This window comes from Rhizoctonia solani, chromosome 13, assembly GCF_016906535.1.
Source record: "Rhizoctonia solani chromosome 13, complete sequence".
Classification (NCBI taxonomy): Eukaryota; Fungi; Basidiomycota; class Agaricomycetes; order Cantharellales; family Ceratobasidiaceae; genus Rhizoctonia; species Rhizoctonia solani.
This window is the reverse complement of record NC_057382.1, coordinates 564,370-583,088: the sequence shown is the minus strand read 5'-3', so window position 1 is coordinate 583,088 and position 18,719 is coordinate 564,370. Positions and strand designations below refer to the sequence as shown.

General features: G+C 47.3%; 6 protein-coding genes across 6 annotated transcripts; 4 read left to right on the top strand and 2 right to left on the bottom strand.

Moving 5' to 3' along the window:
• Positions 1-81: 81 nt before the first annotated feature.
• Positions 82-1,492, top strand: RhiXN_07037 (signal peptide peptidase domain-containing protein; the record flags this gene model as incomplete). The annotated part of the gene is made up of 7 exons (XM_043326853.1): positions 82-174; positions 221-385; positions 436-498; positions 549-633; positions 682-895; positions 949-1,293; positions 1,345-1,492. The coding sequence occupies 7 exons, from the start codon at positions 82-84 to the stop codon at positions 1,490-1,492; spliced, it is 1,113 nt and encodes a 370-aa protein (XP_043185325.1).
• Positions 1,493-1,945: 453 nt separating this feature from the next.
• RhiXN_07036 (signal peptide peptidase domain-containing protein) lies at positions 1,946-3,380 on the top strand (the record flags this gene model as incomplete). Its single annotated transcript, XM_043326852.1, has 6 exons — positions 1,946-2,047; positions 2,104-2,262; positions 2,320-2,382; positions 2,434-2,783; positions 2,846-3,172; positions 3,224-3,380. 6 exons carry the CDS (start codon positions 1,946-1,948, stop codon positions 3,378-3,380), a joined length of 1,158 nt encoding a protein of 385 aa, XP_043185324.1.
• A 401-nt stretch (positions 3,381-3,781) lies between these two features.
• RhiXN_07035 (cytochrome P450 family protein) lies at positions 3,782-5,863 on the bottom strand (the record flags this gene model as incomplete). The annotated part of the gene is made up of 10 exons (XM_043326851.1): positions 3,782-3,850; positions 3,910-3,943; positions 4,080-4,499; positions 4,556-4,858; positions 4,908-5,007; positions 5,062-5,247; positions 5,301-5,409; positions 5,469-5,527; positions 5,585-5,741; positions 5,801-5,863. 10 exons carry the CDS (start codon positions 5,861-5,863, stop codon positions 3,782-3,784), a joined length of 1,500 nt encoding a protein of 499 aa, XP_043185323.1.
• A 3,842-nt stretch (positions 5,864-9,705) lies between these two features.
• RhiXN_07034 (E3 ubiquitin-protein ligase synoviolin) lies at positions 9,706-14,111 on the bottom strand (the record flags this gene model as incomplete). The annotated part of the gene is made up of 12 exons (XM_043326850.1): positions 9,706-11,242; positions 11,295-11,821; positions 11,879-12,037; positions 12,087-12,239; positions 12,291-12,383; positions 12,440-12,563; positions 12,798-13,081; positions 13,130-13,249; positions 13,302-13,702; positions 13,760-13,788; positions 13,873-13,907; positions 14,022-14,111. 12 exons carry the CDS (start codon positions 14,109-14,111, stop codon positions 9,706-9,708), a joined length of 3,552 nt encoding a protein of 1,183 aa, XP_043185322.1.
• A 284-nt stretch (positions 14,112-14,395) lies between these two features.
• Positions 14,396-15,760, top strand: RhiXN_07033 (phytanoyl-CoA dioxygenase; the record flags this gene model as incomplete). The annotated part of the gene is made up of 8 exons (XM_043326849.1): positions 14,396-14,443; positions 14,509-14,522; positions 14,581-14,683; positions 14,733-14,907; positions 14,969-15,067; positions 15,123-15,189; positions 15,243-15,514; positions 15,570-15,760. The coding sequence occupies 8 exons, from the start codon at positions 14,396-14,398 to the stop codon at positions 15,758-15,760; spliced, it is 969 nt and encodes a 322-aa protein (XP_043185321.1).
• Positions 15,761-16,486: 726 nt separating this feature from the next.
• On the top strand, positions 16,487-18,616 carry RhiXN_07032 (ABC-2 type transporter; the record flags this gene model as incomplete). Its single annotated transcript, XM_043326848.1, has 11 exons — positions 16,487-16,754; positions 16,807-17,027; positions 17,085-17,193; positions 17,252-17,409; positions 17,475-17,617; positions 17,675-17,731; positions 17,795-17,804; positions 17,858-18,015; positions 18,072-18,204; positions 18,254-18,336; positions 18,397-18,616. The coding sequence occupies 11 exons, from the start codon at positions 16,487-16,489 to the stop codon at positions 18,614-18,616; spliced, it is 1,560 nt and encodes a 519-aa protein (XP_043185320.1).
• Positions 18,617-18,719: the final 103 nt, after the last annotated feature.

Below are 18,719 nucleotides of genomic sequence, written 5' to 3'. Positions count from 1 at the left end.
AACTTGCTTTTTAGGGGTTTCACAGGGCTTTCATCATTCCACGTATTTCCGACTGGGCTGAAAGTCTGGACAAACACGGCTATGCTTCAACATATCGACTCAGTGCTTACATATGGGGGTCTCGTCGGGCTTGCCAGCGCGTCGGTATACGCCGGGTCATTGGGATCGTACAAGGTCGGTCTTGTCTTTCCGCTTGTTTCGTGGATTGACACGTCTTTAGGCGCCTAAACCATTGAAAGTCAAGCTGCGAGTCGGCGAGGATGATAGCGATGACGATGAAGAAGAGTTATCTGAGCGACTGGGCTCATCCGAAGCGTTGATTTTTCCGATTCTTGGTAGCATTATGCTCGGTGGATTATATCTTGCTTTCAAATACTTGGGAGAGGTAAATCTCTAATGTTTATACTACGATGCTGGCACTGATACCCGACTTAGGAGTGGATAAACAAGCTCTTAGGATATTATTTCTGTGTAATGGGCACTGGCTGCGTCTGGTCGGTGAGTTTTTGGATTAACATAATATCTGGGTTTATCCTAACCCCACTCAGTGCCTATTGAGCATCACGAAATCAGTCCTTGGATCCGCAAGATATAAAACCATGCCCCAGTATCGTATCAAATTTGGCTCCAATAGTAGGTTTCCTCTCTATTGTTCTCTCGACATTCACTAATTGGCCGCAGACAAACCGCTACTCAAATTCCGCCTCCCATCCCTTGTTCTCATACCCATCTCCGCGATTCCCTCCCTCTTGTTCTTCCTTAGTGACCCCAAATCAGCCATCATGACCGATATCCTCGCCCTCTCCTTTTCACATACCACGTTGGGAACCATGAAAATCGACAGCCTCCAAACAGGATGCATCCTACTCAGCGGACTGTTTCTCTACGATATCTGGTAAGCTTATTTTAACTTTAGTTGAAAAAAGCAAATTGACAAATTATTGACAGGTGGGTATTTGGAACAAAAGTCATGGTCACGGTCGCCACATCCCTCACGATCCCGATCAAACTCCTCTGGCCGCGCTCGATCTTGACAAGTCTCTCTATTCTTCCTCCTCCGGAAAAGGGGAGTTCGACTATGCTTCTCGGGCTCGGAGACGTGGCCGTCCCTGGGCTCCTTGTTGCGCTCGCCTACCGGCTAGACATGCACCTCCGCCGCAAGGGGATGATGAAAGCTTCCGACGGGGAAACGTATTTCCGAGCGACGATGATAGGATATATGACTGGACTGTCGATGGCGTTTGCGGCTATGCATGTGTTCAAGGCTGCTCAACCTGCGCTGTTGTATCTCAGGTAAGTTTTCGGCGTGTTCAAGTACGGAAGGTGGCTCATGGGATTTGGCAGTCCGACTTGTTGCCTGTCGTTCATCTTCACGGCATTGAAGCGAAATGAATGGAAGTATGTGTGGGCTTGGGAGGATGGGGCTGAAGAGGAAAAGGAGAGAAAGGAATGGCTAGAAAAGCAAAAGCAAAAAGAGAACAAGTCGAGTTGAGAAAGCATTGACTTTGAAACTTCCATACCGCTAGTAACAGTATCTATAGTACCATGGCACTTTCCAAGAACGACGATCAGGCGTAAGATCATACGCAATTTTTAGAACGCGCGCGAGTGATGAGCAGTGTCGTTCTTGGCAAATGATTTGTGTGCGTCGAGACCTCGATTACACTTGAGGGGCAGTGCACTCTCGATCGCACTGATTGCCAATAGTGACTCAGAGGTAACGTACAGATGAGGGTTACATGTTAGGGTCCCAGTCACCTCCCCCCATGTGCAATGCAGGTACGGAGCCAGCAAGTACTTTCCACCTGCCCACATCCGGTGCGGTGCGGGAATCTCGGTATTGCGGGGGGCAATCAAGAACCAAGCCAATATATCGATCACTTCCAACAAAACTCTGTATTTTGAAAGCTTTACGGTATTATTGTGGTCTCAGACCGTGACGAACATGACCTCGCTCGACGTCGACATGAACACGATCATCTCATCCTCAGCTTTGGTCGGGCTCGCTACCTTATCGGTCTATTCGGGATCTGTCGGATCGTACAACGTTGGTCCTCTAGATTCTCATCCCGCATTCCATCGGTTTGACGTATCTTTGTCTAGCCTCCTGCTGAGCTCGAATGTCTACCGACGTCCATCGACGAGAACTCCATTCCGGGGCAAACGCCGCTAAGAAACGGAGTATCTTTACGAGCTCGACATGTGTTTGTAGGAGTCGCCATAGTGGCTCTGTCCTTTCCTATCTATTTGTTGGTTGGGCCGGTAAGTAAGTTTTACGACTGACGAGGCGGCGATGATTCACACCATCTAATGGTTCAGGACCCAATGGCTAAAATAATCCGATTTATGTATTGTGTTATATCTACCAACAGCCTTTGCTGGGTACGTAAACTCGCGATGAATGTCGCAGCCCACTCACGTTTATCCGCCCAGACCCTGTCGAATCTAACCAGATCCATACTCGGAACCGACTGCTATCGAAGGATACCTCGCATTCGCCTCGTTCTCGTCGAGTCAAGGATCTACTTGGACTTTGAGCGTCGCTCCACTCGCCCCGACCCACCAGCCATCAGCACACTACAAGGGGTCCGTCTGACGACTGTTTTCTATCTACTTGCTTCTCTGGCAACATCGATTTCGTATATGTTCGGCAGCTCCAAATCTATTTATATCTCGGATGTCTTGATGTTTTCGCTGGCCCACGTTGACATGTCGTTGGTAAAGCCCGGTCGCTTACGAACGGCGTGTCTCTTTCTCGTCTTGGTGCCAATGTTATTTGGTTGGTACGTCTTGTTTGTTTCTTATTCCCCGACCCTTCAATCTCAAGCCACTTTGGAATTTCAAGGCCAGCATTTTCCTTGGGATACGGTACACTTGCCGTGTCTGAAATTCCCAATCTCAACAACCCAAGCCAGCTTCTTATCCCCACCACTCTCAACTCGCTCTCAACACAGCCAACCAGGATAATTGTCTTGAGTGCACTCGACATTATCCTCCCGGGGAAATTTGTGGCTTTTGCGTATAGGCTTGACGCTCATTTGCGTCGCCAAAGTAAACAAGGGCCACTCACATACTTTGGAGCAACCTTGGTGGGGTATACACTCGCGCTGTCGATCGCACTCGGAGTGACACATATACTCGGGGTTGCGCAGTTGGCTTCGTTATATATAAAGTACGTTTAAACTATTTTAAGACTGAATCAGAAACCTGACTGGTCGAGTAGCCCAATGTGTTTCTTGTCGTTTATGGGAACAGCGCTCCTCAGAGGAGAATGGCGTTACGTCTGGGCATGGAAGGAAGGCGCACAGGAAGATCTTGGTGAAGCCGAGGCTGAGAAGAATGGGGTAGGTATGAAGGAGGGTGGATTAGTAATGCAGTGAAGGAATGGCTGCATGGACTTGATTTAGCAATGCGGCTTGCTGCATTGTGACGCACGGACGTTTGTATCTTGATATTTATCTGACAGTGTATATATTGTGAAACAATGACATGATGACTGCAAAAGAGCTTCGGGATTACGGATATGTTGGAGTATATGCAGTCATCGTGGTGACAACGATGTTGTTTATGTTCAGACGGGTGTTATTAAATACCAATTCCAAACTTGATACATACTTGACGGCCCATCGATTTTGCTTCTCGCGCTCCATTGAACAAGTTTGTATAACTCATTTAGATTCGGTGTAGGGAGTGTTATTTAGTATGAGAAGTTGATTCTGGCTACTATTGCTCTATTACATACACGGCTCATGAGACATGTGTAGCTTCTCTCAAGATCCCATTAGACCCGTCGCTTGAGTGAAAGCTCGCAACGAGTCGATTCTCTGACTATCCCTTCCTTGATCGAAAGCTAAAGATGATTTGGTTAACCGGTGATATTAACAGCGCCGAGCTAGCTTGAACAAGTACCTTGGTGCTAGGACTAGCGAGCTCAACGTCGTATCTATGAAAAAACGTAGCAGCAATCAACAAGAGATTCAGATTGGCCAAATTACGACCCAGACAAGCACTTTAAAATGGTCAAAGTAGAAATAGTTAATCAATCCAACCGCCGTTTATGCGCTAGAATGTCAACTCACCGAGGCCCAAATGAAAATGCAGCAAAGTACTTGTTCAGAGACCCAGTGGTGTCTTCTATCCACCTTTCCGGCCTGTAAGCCTCGGGATCGGACCCCCACACGCTGGATCTATTGGTTAAATACGAGGGTACGCTGATGACGCTTCCGGCGTTGAAGGTCTCCCCAGCAATCGTCAGAGTCTTGCCTGGTGGCACAACTCGCGGGAGCCCGAGACCCAAGGTGGAGTAAAGTCGCAGGCCTTCTTTCACACATGCGTTGAGGTACGGAAGGTTCTTGATCTGCTCACAGCTAGGGACTGTGTGAGCGACTTGGTCGTCGTCAAACTCTACCGATGATGAAAGAGCCGAATCAAGCTCCTCCTGTAGCTTCTTTCGGGCCCGGGGGTTCGAAGCGATGTAATAAGATAGGCCACTTAGCGAACTACACAATAATCATGTCAATTAAACTGAGTAGATGTATATAAGATATCTACTCACTTTGCAGTCGTATCACTTCCTGCGCTGAATACTAAGAAAGCTTGAGCATCAATATCCTCTCTTGACAAAGGCGAGCCGTCGGGGTTCTTGATCTCAAAGAGTCTATCCATCAGGTCAGCTCCGCGCTCTTCATCTTCTTGCCCATCATTCTTCATTCTATTAATGCGCGCATCAACTGCAGCTTTGGTGGTATTCCTGAAGTCGCGGAGAGTGATAAGGGCCGGGATGTTAAACGGAGTACCGAAAAGGAGCAATTTCTGGATCCAGGTGGGTAAGGCCCGAGAGCCACTGCAGCTTGTGCTCCTACTGCATTAGTGTGAATAGGGCTAATCCCTGGATGTTTCCAGAAGACGCTAAAGATGCGGGAGTTGAGTCCTTCTGTCTTTCTACCATTCTAAAAGGGACCCCAAGAGCCAAATCGCTGATGATGTCGAAGGTGAGATATGCTAGCTCTGTAAAACAGGTGTATCAATGTCTTAACGCTAGTACTTGTGAGGGGTACTCACGCGGAGGAAAGTTGAGAACTGCTCGGCCACCCTTGGCGCTCCAGTTGAAGCCAGAAGTATTCTTGAGAGATTGTTCACATCGCATATCCAACTGTGCGCAGAACTGTTGGAGGTGCTCCTTGACACGAGGCTCAAAGGCTAAAATGCTCTGGGGGCTGAAGATGTTTGCAATACGTTTACGTTTTACTAGCGAAAGCTCTCAGACGATACATTGACACACTTAATCTAACGTCACTTACGGGTGTGATCAGCTCTATCTCGGACGTTGAATACATCCCTCTCACTACCAGGGTTGAAAGTTTCATAAAACTCAGATTTGAGCAGCCCGTTTGAGTGCCCGTAGACAGCCTGTTGAGTGAGGCGTTAAGTAGTCCATGTATGCATGGGAAACCAGACTTGGAGCTCACTTCCAAAGCCTCAGGGTCCGCGATACTGATGTGATTGGGGCCGATTCTCGCAAACTTTCCTATATTTGAAACCGGTTACTTTGTATCTTAATAGATAATGATGAAGTTCAATATACCATATTTCTCGTGAAGCCGAACGAGGGTATCGCAATGATGGCCAGAGCTAAAGTCCTTTGAAAGCCACCGATTGGTAAACGATGCAACCCATGGTCCAGAGAACCGGCGTCGGTAATCGTGCGGGTCCAGTAAATAAGGGGTAGCATAGTATGCTATCTGCATGTGCGTATTAAATATACCTCTATTAGTCTGGAAGAATGGATTTCAAAAGTTACCAGGAGAGCTCCTGCTGCGGTGCAATAATGAACGTTGAAGTGCTGGGTAGCGTCGACGAGCATGTTGATGTATGGGTAAGGCCTGATGCAGATGGGACTTTTAGATACTTATACTGGTATAAAGTAATATACAAATGAAACTCGGAGCGCTATCTCCAGTTCTGGTTATGATTATTCTGAGAGAGCAGATGCGCGTGTAGCCCCCGAGATCATATGATGGTTAGATAAGCCATTTTGTCAATGATATGACACGAAGAAAGCATCTGTGAACAGCACATCGAAGATAACGCAATATGTCATGCTGGGGATCTCAAAGTAAGTATCGGGGATGGTAAATTTAGAAAAGTATTTGATTAATGTAACCGCTATCCACCTCCACCTTGCCTCCACATCCCTCCACCTTACCTCCACCATTCATCCGCTTCCACTTTCCTATCACTCTGTCGCCTCTAGATGATTGGCGACCTCGTAAGAAACGTAGTGCAAGTGCGTGTCGAAACCGTATATCAATGCTGTTAGACTACCGGATCACGTAACCATGGTGAATCCCCAAAGTGCGGGTTTCCGATGCCAAAAGCCGTGCATTATATGTGGAGTGTTGGGAAATACCCGACCAGTATTTTCATGAATCCGAATCCCCAGCTCATCCCTGTAACTTCGAGCTGCGGCTTTTCTGTATTGTTGGGTTCGCCGTGATCCTGCCATTTTTGTAAAACGTGGTTCCGTATCTGGGTCTATATGTGGAAGAGGAGGTATCCAGGTATGACATTGTAGTGGGTCAATCGTTGACCAGCTACAGGGAAATATGCACTCTACATCTACCGATGAAACTTTGATGACACTGGTGTGACGATAATATGCCTATTTAGGCTTCTTGACTTACTTTATTCTGAAAGTAGCAGAATAGCTTTCTGGATTGTCCCAACAGATGGTCTTATTGTGCTGATACCTCACCTTAATTTGATCCGCCTGCACGATCGCGGTATTTTTCTGGGCTACTCTACTTTAAGACCATAATTTATAGCCTCTCATTTTCTTCAGTATATAATTATCGTGCATTTATTATGCGGTGCTTGACCCGAGGGCTAAGGTCGCAGTCACGTGAGCTCGATTTTTTCTTTTTTTAAAAGTCCATATTTAGAGAGCTATCACGTGAGCTCGACTCGAGTCGGCCAGCTGCCATTTCTTGCTACGGCCTCTGAATGGCATACCGAGCGCGAAGATTCGGTCTGTCTTCACGTTTTTCCGTGCCTACCCACCGTCCCTATATTGTTAATTCATTTTTATTATGCAAGTAACATTTATTTATCGATTTGTCCATTCTGTGTGGTTCTCTCCCACCCCAAGTCTTCGATCCCGACGGTCGCAGTCTTGGGTGGCCCGGGCAACGCCTCTAAGCCGCTTGTGGACGGCCACAGGCTCTCCCTAATTGTACTGCGTACAAAACCCACGCAGTATATATACAAGCACGTCAAAGCGAAGGATAGGTCAAGTATAACTTAAGCATGTGTGAAGCATTGAAATGACGCCTAATGCTTAAAAATTACACGTGACTCCGAGGTGGGGACTTTAACTGTCGAAAAAAGATTGAATCTTGTTATCCTTATAGGCCCCTTGGATACTTCTACCTCAACTTTTAACTACTTGCACAAATCCGCTATATGATCTTGAATCGTACCATAATACTAATCGGTAACTGTCCATCTTCCCAACTGAATTGATGGTGGCTTTGGTGCAGTGGCGCAGTAAGTTGGCCCAGGTATAGCTCTTACGCTGTAACTCTTGTACCCCTTCCGTTTGGGTATCAAAATGCGTCCACTGCTTGAAACAGATTCACTCACCACCTCCCACTATAGGGCCAACTAGAACTTTGCTTTCGTTGGAGCTGCCGTCTGCGGCAGAAGCGGTCGGAGACACGGGGCTTGTTGGGCTCATGGTATCTGTGCTATTTATGTATGACTCGTATGCATTACAGGCAATGTGAAATGCTGTACGAGTTAATAGTAAGTATTGGTCGTACTCGCGTTAGAGATTGTCAAATACCATTATGGCCAGCTGTGGCCGCCTCAGTCTGTGTCGGTGTGGTTTGGTTGTCGGTAGGATTGGCCATACACACTGCACAGTACTGAGGAATATTATCAGCCAATCACGCACGGGCGGGAACGCAGAAGCATACATGGACTGGGTTATGATTTCCGCGCCAACATCCGGGATCTTGTTCAACTTTATTAATACTAAACCAAGGCATGATCGTTCCAACAACATACCTCCACGCAGACGCAGGCATCTGGGCACCTATGTATACCACATTAGATACAATATTCTGTTTACGTTGTGTCATTAATAGATACACATACTACATCGTTGGTCAATTGCTGACAATTGGTGTTAATTCCAGCACACGGTGGAGAGATCGCAGATGCTATCTGAAGGACATCTTCAGTTAGGTTATTGGGTAGCGTAGGCCATTGAATCTGCCTCGCTTCGAGTGAGACCAAGGTGGCCGCGGAGGCGTAGCCAGCAGCGATGATGAACTTCGGGAACCACAACCTTGTAGAGAAGAAAGCGAAGGAGAGAGCTGCCCCAGTTTTCCAACTCTTATGGGAGCATAATATGTATATGACAGCCAGGCGGAGATGTTTTCAGCCCAGATCATTTCCCACCCAGACTGCTTTTGAAAACGTGCAAATCGGTTTCTGTGTGTATGCCCGAGAGAAGACTGTACGGCATGTTGCCGATGCGGGCGCCTGGGACCGGCTGATCATGATGAATCACAGCCTCTTGTCCATATAAAGCAACATTGATATTACATCCAGGATCTGAGCAGAGAGATCCAGCCACCCTAAACTAGCTGTAGCAAGCCATTACTTATTATGTTGTGGACTTGACTTCTCCAGAAGTGTAATTGGTCAGTCTCGACCGTTCCCCTTACTTGGGTGTTGTGAGGGTGTAAATTGGTCGCCAGATATCGAGTATACAACAATTAATTTCCATACATTTTACTTAACCTGACCTTCGGCCTAGTCTCGGAATATGCTGAACAAGTGTATAATAATTGGATGTGAGTGTCTACACAAGGAATAATGGCTACAAAAGGGATCATGACTACAGGCGTGTCATGGTTCTCGACGCGGTACGAGTGGGAGAGCCCGGGGCCGCCAAAGGCGGCCTGGGGGTGTCGGCCGGGCAACCCAAGACTGCGACCGTCCGGATCGAAGGCTTGGGTTGGCGAAGAACCACGAATGATGAATTTTGCCGTCGATAGAGATGGCGGGCGGGTCCTAAATGCGAAATTACATATGAACGTTGTGTTCGGTGCATTGTTCTAAGTGGCAGGGGCGGAGTCTAGTGGCCTAGGTCACGTGACTAGGGACCTCCGTATTCCGGTCAAGTATCGCATGTGAGTCCTCCACATGCTGCGGCTCACCTGTCACACTTTATTATTCTTTCAAAGACGAATTTGGCTGTTAGAAGGGATTAGCGCGGCAACATTAATAAAAAAAAACAGCAACCCTTCATCTTCCTCTGATAGGGTGGAATCTAGGGAGCAAAACGGGTGAATCAAATTCACCACGGTAAGATTTTTCTCGTCATCCTGCTAGTAGACCTCAAACAATCTTTTCTGTGGCTGTAATACGCCCGCTGCTTGCCCCAAATATATTCTTGGTTTCAAAGCTTTGTAACTGAAGGAGATATAAGGCAAGCAAAGCTGACCGTGGGTGAATTTGATTCACCCGTTTTACTCCCTAGTGGAATCCCATTCCCATTTGGCATTCGGTCTGAGCTGCCCATAGTTGTAATCGTGCATAGTCCATTTGCTAATAGGGTGCAAATTCAGAACGCCGTTATATGAGAGTAAATATATGCGTGACAATGAATCATACGATACAGCGTGGAAGCTACAATCATCGGGTGTCTACTACGTCGGTATCTTCGGTCTCATCCCCTACGTCTGCCAGTGCCTTTCCCTTTCCCTTCCCTTTCACATCTATATCTGATGACTCTGTAGAATCCACCTGAATATTAGGTGCAAACGCCTCGGCCTCGAAACTGGACGTGCTTCCATTCGTGCTACCGATAGGTCCTCCGCCACCCAAGCCTGAGGTAGACCCCCGCCGTTCCTCTAGTCCAGGGTCCGGAAGTGAGCTTCGGAGCCTTGTCAGTTCTTCTACGCATTGCCACACTGTAGTCTGTACACTTTCCAAGACCCGAAGTCGTTCGTCAATGGCCTCGCGGGTCACTCGATCGAGTTGGCGCAGCTGAGAGTCGGAGACGTCTGATGGGAGTTGACCATGCCTGGGTAGGGATGGTGGACGAGGACCGCTGGAAGGAGGCCCGAATAAGTACGGTGACGAACGGGGTGCTGAGGGCTGGCGAACGTCTATCAAGGGCGCGGTTGAAGAGCCAGAAGGCAAGAAATATGGCGATGGAATATTGGAACCGTGGCCTGGGGTGTTGGAGCCGGGGTTGTACAACGGAATTAAATTAGGTGCATGTGTTCGAGAGGATGTGGTGGCTGATGTGGCGCCGGGGAGGGATTGGGTCCGGACACCTTGCTCCAAAGACGTAGGAGATCTTTCTAATCGATCAGCCCCCTCCGCGGCTTCCTGGACCGTGTTCTGAGCTCGGCTCGAGAGGTCGATAGACCCAGATGGAGAGGATGACAATGCTCGAGGAGTAGATTTGGGCTCCATTGAATTTGTGGCGGATAAACTGCCAGGTTTGGAGCCAGACAGACCAGGAGACTTTAATGATTCAGTGCTGCGCCCAGCTTGGAATCTCCGTAGAGCTGCCAATGCAGCCGCCTCTCTCGCGCTTGTTCCAGGTCCACCATTGTTCACTATCTCATTCGAATCGGTAGACTTCGCGCCCTCTTTGGCTTCTGGCGGAGTTTTGTTAGGAACTGTTATAACCTGCCTCACGGGTGTTGGCGCTGGGGGTGGTGGTCCAGAAGAATTGGGCTGCATAGACGTAACGTCACGATCGAGAGGTGGTGGAGAGGAAGGAAGACCTAGACCAGATGTTGATGGTACAGTTCGGGCAGGGGTCGAGTCATTTTGCGGTCGCTGTCCACGTTCGTTCTCCGCAGGAGGGGCACCCCAAGGATACCACTGCCCACCAGCATTGAAGCCCTGGAACTGTCGTGGTACCTGAGGGGGCCACTGAGGTTGATTGATTTGACCAGCGTGCCAGGGGAAGGGCGGGAGTTGTCCAAAAGGCGGAGGGGGTGCGACTGGTGCTTGTCCGTTTGCGACAGCGGGTGCAGCGGGTGGTTGAGGACCTTGCCCAGGTGCATTCCACACACGATTGAAAAGTTCAACAGCACCTTGAGGAGGGTTGGGTACAGCACCAGCTTGTGGGTTGGGCGCGGCAGGATTGGCGTTTGCTGCATTCCCATTAGCTGCGTTTCCAGGTCGTCCAGATTCCAACACAGTTCGCCGGCTATATATGCGTCAGATCATGGCCAAATCAATACGTCTACCGATAAACTTACCATGTGGGGCAGCTTTGCTGTCTTTCAAGCCAAGAACGTAGACAGTGAAAGTGGAAAATATGACCACACGGAAGTTTCTTCGGTGTTGTATTTGGACCTCCCGTAACGGCACCTGCACCAGCAGTACCTCTCGAAACCATCTCTTCACGACAGATAATGCAGGTGCGGTCTCCCAGAGCCTCCATTTCGGTGGGAAGAGCATCAGGGTATCTATGATCCATATCCCTCGTTGCGGCCCGGTAACGGAGCAAGTCACGCACACGACCAATAAAGGAGCGGGCCGTGAGGAACACGTCGCGGATAATGTTGAGAGGAAGACCATAGTAAGTGAGTACGGTAAGGAAGAATGCCAGGTAAGTGCTGAGTTTGAGGAAATCCGTGAGAAGCTCGACGTAGAAGATGTACATGGACTTGTGCTCCCAGGGTGGTGCATCATCGCCACCTCGTCGTGATGCTCGATAGATATCATACACTGAAATAAGGTATTTGAGCCACGAGTTGAATAAGGATGCCAACAGAATGGCATACTAGATGCACATGTTAAACTAATCTTTATATAAGAGCCTCAGGGATAGACAACGCACCTCGCTCACAAACAATACCAGACCATCGACCCCCTCATGGAGTATCACCTCGGCAAGAGAACCTATCACCACCACATCGACTAGAGCAAGGAGATTGAATAAAGCCAATGTACGTATATGAAATGATTTTGGAGGGCCCGGATAAGGTTGTTGGTCCATCTAATACATGCGTTAGTTGACGGCATCTACGTCGTTGATAGCCACCTACCGCCTCGACTCGATCTGCAAGTATCCAATGGAACGACTTGACAAAGAGAAGTCCCCCAAATAAACACACAAAGGCTGCATCAAAGTCCTCACGGAATATTGTGAATGCGAGCAGGGATTCGGTAAGGAAGTACCAAGTTCGATCATAGAGACGCTATCACAGAGTGTCAACATGGTTAGAGAAATAACGCTTGGATCACTTTACCTCGACTTCATTGGTTCGCAATGGTCCAAAGAATATGAGTTGCATTACTTTAGCCACCATTAGTGTTACAAACACCATGAAATTGGCAAGTGTCTGTCGTTGGTCGCTCGTTCAGTATGTGTACCAGTATTTAATAAACCAGGACTCACAAGTATGCTCCCATTGCTCTTGGACAAATGGACTACGGCCGAGTAGAAGTTGCTGTGTGTGCTGAAAGTGGTGTACACAGCCAATGATGCCAGAGTCGTCGAAACAGCACCATATAGCAGCAGTCTATTTGTAGTAACAGTAGCCAAAGGCATGCCTAGTCCATCTACCTTTCAGATATCCTGACAGACACCAGTTAACGTGGCTCGATTTTGGTTTCTTTCGTAAATCGTGGCCGTGACGCGCCATGACGTGTCAGATACAGCGCTTGTTTACTTCTATGCTGACTAACTCCCGATCAGATGCAAATTAGCATAAATTCGATGTATCCCCGATTTGTGTACACTTCAAGCGCTTTACTTGTGGTCACCAGTCAACCCCGCACAACCTCCCTCAATCCATTGATCATGGGATGATGCGAGTTTCGCAACAATGTCCTCCTCGATTTCCGAGTCGTTGTCCTTCAGTCTAACTACTTCTTCTTTGAACTTAGGGATTTTGCTCCCAGGTCCATCGTCCGCCCGTGTAACAAAAATAACTTCATATTTCCTGTTGTCAAGCCTATTCGCGATCACCACCTGATGACCGTATCTTTCCAAGGCTGCACGAGCTTTGGGTATAAGAAGATCCTTGTCTGTCTCGAGCTACCACAAAGTCAGCGCATTCGGAACAAGGCGACACTTCACACTCACCTTGAATGATACTACAAACCCTCCAAATGTCCATTCCTCCACAAGTGGCTTTAGGATTTTTGGAACCTGATCCATTTCAATAATGAGGCTCCCCTTTCTCGACTGGATTTTGTGCTCCGACTATCCAGGCAATGAGAACATTCATCCCATTTATTCATATTTGGTCACTCACCAAGCGTTTTCTTGGTACAAAAAAGTCACTGACGGCCGCTGCCAGATAATACATCCCTTTGCGTCCTGCCGACTTTAATATACTACTTATTCCTCGTAGGAGGTAAAGGTAGTCATTGATTGTCACAAAGGTAAGAGTATGGAGGGTTCTCGCTCGGTGGACCTCTTGATAAGTGGCCAGTACTTCTGCGAGTTGCGTGCGTTTTGAAGGCGAGACAGTGATGACTGGTTGGTCACCGTTGCTTCCTTCGGCTGGAGGATGTAGTTCGAGGAAGTCGAGGAAGGGGTTTGTGGTGTGAGAGTAATGCCGACTGAACGGCTGGAGACTGAACTGCCGATGCATGAATATAACTGCATATCCAGCTTTCAGAAAGTATTCTGCAGATGTCGCCCCACGAGTTCCTGCACTCGTGTCAGTCAGTGAGTTGCCTCGCCCATGATAACAAGGAAAAAACATACCAGCACTAAAGTTGTCCAGAAATCTGACGCTGTCGAGAAGAAACAAATCAGAAATAAAATACGTGGTTCGATTACAGAGATAGCGTTAGGGTACGAATTGAAATGTGTCTTACACATGAAGCTCCAAAGGGACGGTTGTCCCTCCGCTCTAGATAGTAAATACGGATCAAATGACGCGAGAGTCAATTGAATGTTAAAGTGCCCACCGTAATAAGGACTATTTTTCTCCCGGAGTTTTGTGGTATTCAACAAACTCGCTTACCGACTGAATAGCCTCCTCTATACCCGCTGGAGGTGGTTGTGTTTCGAAGTATGATTCAGCGGAGAATGAGGTGTCCTCATTGACGTCCATCCTAGGTTTGGTAAGAGGTCACACCTAGATCATAGGTCTTAAACTCAACTCAATAGAAAGGTTCTTGTTAATACCTAAACGTACGATTTCGGTTAAGCTTCTATATGCGGTGATTATGGGAGGGTCGTTAGGCTTACTCACGTGGGATCTGGGAAGGCTTGATCACTACTATATATTGGAAATTATATCATATCTCCGGCTCGATCACCACATATCAATTGCCTGACGTTCAGATTTTCCATTACTGATATTTCGAAGAAATATTCTTGTGATCATCAGTCATTATGTCGGAAAATTCTTCATCCGTGCTTACTCCAGAGCAAGTAGCAAAGGTGTGTCCGGTATATTTATACGAGTCTGCGAGCAATTTAGTAACCGGCCACATTTCGTTTACCAGTTCTACAAGGATGGGTGAGTTGGGAGTATGGGAGCATTTATGTAACTATCAATTCTAAACGGAATCACATAGATATCTTATACTACCAGGGTTCATCCCCAAAGACGAGACCGCCGCACTTTTATCGCGTGCCAAACAATTGATCGCTGAATTCTCGCTTGAGGGTCATCCTATGGTAAGCTCTACACATCTATCTCTCCAGAACTATGTACGAATGTTTCTAGACCCGCTTTACCACCGGGGAAGAGGACGACCCAACCCAGTCCAAGAAGCATGTTGGAGACGAATACTTCCTTGCGAGTGGCGACAAGATCCGATTCTTTCTCGAGGATGATGCTTTTGATGCGCAAGGCAATCTCGTGAAACCAAAGGAGAAGAGTGTCAACAAGATCGGGCACGGTGAGCTTTAATATTGTAATGGTAAGCTATGCGTTGCAGGGTTGATTTGTGCCATGACTAGGGCTACACGAGCTTGATGCTGTGTTCCATAAATTTACCATGGAGAATGAGAAATTGAGGCAACTCGCTCGCGATTTAGCATTCCATCAAGATCCGGAGGGTACGTTTATTATTCGCACTATCCCTAACCGCAAATACGACCGTTCATATTCCAGTCTTACAAAGTATGGTAATCTGTAAGCAACCAGAGATTGGTGGAAAAGTGCCAGAACACAATGACTCGTGAGTCTTTTCAATAAAAATAATATCTTGCATTAATTGAATTATCTTCTAAGCACATTCTTATATACCGACCCGCCGTCGGCGCTCGGATTTTGGTTCGCTCTAGAGCCATGTACCGAATTTAACGGTGCCTTATCGTTCCTCGCCGGGTCCCATTGGTCAACTCCCATCAATAAGCGCTTCGTCCGTCTGCCTGAAGGTGGTACCGGCTTTACCAATATTGAAACTCCCATTACACCCTTGGATCTTCAGAACCAACCATCCGAGCGATCAACTAATACCAGTACCGCTGAAGGAGATTACGTCCTCGAGACATGTGACGCAGGTTTGCACTTCTCATTGAGTTAGGATCCGAGTTTTGCTGAAACTATGACTGACAGGAACTTTGGTTCTGATTCATGGTTCTGTTTTACATAAATCTGAGAGAAACACCTCTCAGAATACTCGTTTTGCTTATACTTTCCATATGATCGAAAGCGCCCCCAAGGCACGCTATGATGAGCGTAATTGGTTGCAGCCAACCGAGACCATGCCATTCTCGAAGTTGTATGGCACTCAGGCGGTCCATTAAGATTATTATACATGCAGTGTATGCACGTACATCATGTTATATACGCTATTGGATTTACTTGCTAGAGTCTCACGCATGTTCTGGACTATTCGACTTCCGCTCTCTGAAAAAGGAGTTGGCAGTCATCCGGGTCTTCGCTTGGAAGGACGTTAGGAGCTTCGACCTGATCTACACGATATGTACAATGGCGGCCTTATGTGACGTTCTGTCAACTGCGTCATCAAGTGCTGTTCCGTACCATTGATACGCATCTTCTACTGAGGCTACATCTCTGATTTCTGTGAGCGGGGTATCAGCAGCACCAAGTGAGGCACTGTTTCACTTCCGAACGACCACCGGATGAATCCTTACCTGCGTTTATTTAAGAATAACGAGGTACCAAAGCAATCCAGTATCGTGTGACGGGGTGAATGGAGAGCCACTAATACCATAGTAGTATATTCAGGAGTTGCTATCCGAGCTCTCGATAAACCGGCCCCGGCCCGAAATATGTCGCACCCAGGATCCTGACATCGACGTCAACCTTTGATCAACATTTCTATCCACGGAGCCAGTGTCACTCTTCAACTAAGACCGCATTTATGCTCCGTAGAGCATATCCCATAGTACTGATTTTTGACATCAGTGTTAGAAAACACTTTCTAACTTCGATCTAGCTGATAAAAAGGCCAGCTGACTAGACGATAGCCCAATCACAAAACACATTCGCTCACTGGTATCCCAGCTATGACTCCCAAAGGCTCCCCAAGAGACCTAGTATCCGAAAAAGGGCCATACCTCCACGAGATCCCAATTGACGAGGACCACGACGGAAAGACCACTCATTCCTCGGGAGCCTCTGTCCTCAGCTTTAATATGGATCGAAATCGAAAAGACAAAAGAGGCTTGACCTTCCGTGAAGCTCCTGTTCCTAGGCCCCCAACTCTCAGCAGAACAAAAACAATTCAAATACCACAGTCGAGACCAAAACCGAACCACGCATATTTATATCATCGTAAGTGCTGCCTTAACATTACCTGAAGCTGCTTTCTGATGTAAAATGGCAGTTTTTGACCCTGTCATTGAGGGCTTGTTATGGGACTACATGCGTGAAGTTTTGATCGTAGTCATGATGCTCGTAGTTCTCATGTGGGCAGCACTGCCTCTATATTGGGGCTCATTGGCACCTGGCCTCTCCCACGCCCCTAACTTCAAAGCCTGGGTCGTTGACTTTGATGGGGGTCCGTTGGGGGCTTTGGTCACAGAAAGCGTGATTAATTCAACCAAGGTGCGTTCTTCAGAGAAGCCTCAACAGTGTAATTGATAACTGATTGGGGTAAATCAGGTCGGAAATAGGCATCTTGACTGGGAGGTGAAGCCAGCTAGTCAGTTCAGTTCAATGCAAAATCTCGCTCAGCAGGTTCTAGAAGAAAAGGCTTGGGCTGCAATCACTAGTAAGCATGTTGAAGTATGCCTAGTTTGTCTACTGATTGTTAAGACGCATCTAACTAGTCAATCCGGGTGCATCTTCTACACTTTATATCGCTCGAGCATATGGCGACTACACTTATGATCAAACAACGGCAGTTACCTTATATATTGAGCAGGCCAGAAACGAGAATGCGGTTGGGCAGCTGATCACACCGATCGCCACTGAATTGTTGGACAAGGTACGCAGCCGTCTTTACGTCGCATACGCATCCATACTCACCTTAGTACCACGCTGGCATCCCAGACGCTGCGAGAGTTTAACGCGAGGGATATTGCAGCATACATTCGTGCCATAAGGGCTCATCCTGATGCAGTCGAAACCTCTCTTGAATCCCCCTCGGCACTAGCTGGCGCGTGGTGGAAGACCATTAATTTGAGGCCATGGAAGTAAGTTGCAACAATGCAAGTAAATATCCGAATTCCAACTAATGAGCTGTTACTCAGTGCGGCCGTAGCATCGCCCATGACAATAATAGGGCAAATCTATTTGACACTTTTCGCGTGAGTCTCCTATTGCTTCAGCCGTCTTGGACAAACGAATTAACCACACTCCCACTTATCTAGGTTCATGCTTGTGAGTCAGAAGCGCCAAATAATTAGTTGCTAGATTGATCGCAAAATCTACAGACTGTAATGTCCCATCGGGCGCGTCAACGACTCGAAGCCCAATTGACCTACAAGTCCTTGGTAATGCTTCGCATTGGGCTTCCATTACTGGCGTATATCCCAATCAGCACATCGTATGCTATGCTCGGACTTTTCTTCCGTGCACCTTTTGATGCCAAGTAAGGTTTAACTACGATGAATCAGCGATAAAAAAATTGACCCAACTAAACTAAAGGTTTCACTCGGGGGCCGGATTCTTTGTTTATGTAGCATATGCTTATATGGATATATGCGCACTTGGTCTGGCATGCGAAGCTGCCATGTCCATCTTGCGGCCGGACCACATGACCTTATTTCTAGTTTCTTGGGTGAGTATGTTCTTTCCATCTTTTGACTCTTATTTGACATTCTGTTTAGCTCGTCGTTAACATCAGCACACCCATCGAGCCACCTGAGATGCAAGCACGATGGTATAGATACGCCTATGGAATGCCGTTCTAGTGAGTGGCATGTCTAATCTCACTTATTTAATCGGTCCTTAGTGGCTCTTTCTTTAACAGCAACCATGCTTCGGCGGTCCGGACAATTTTATTCGATACAAAAAACCTACTGGGTCGAAATGCTGGTGTTTTGTTTGGTTGGATCGGACTTTCTGTGGTCACCATATCTTTGCTGGTATGGATCAAACGAAAGCTTACAGCAAAGGCAGACCAACTTCGAGGACTGGCTTACGATGTTGACAGACCACAAGAAGTGATTTGGTCTGCTGAGTATGTTTGATGACCTGGTTGATCTGCATACTATCTTTAGTTTAATAGGGTTCTTATTTAGTCGTATTTCGATGTAGTGGCTGGGAATCTTTATCATACGGATTATCACATAT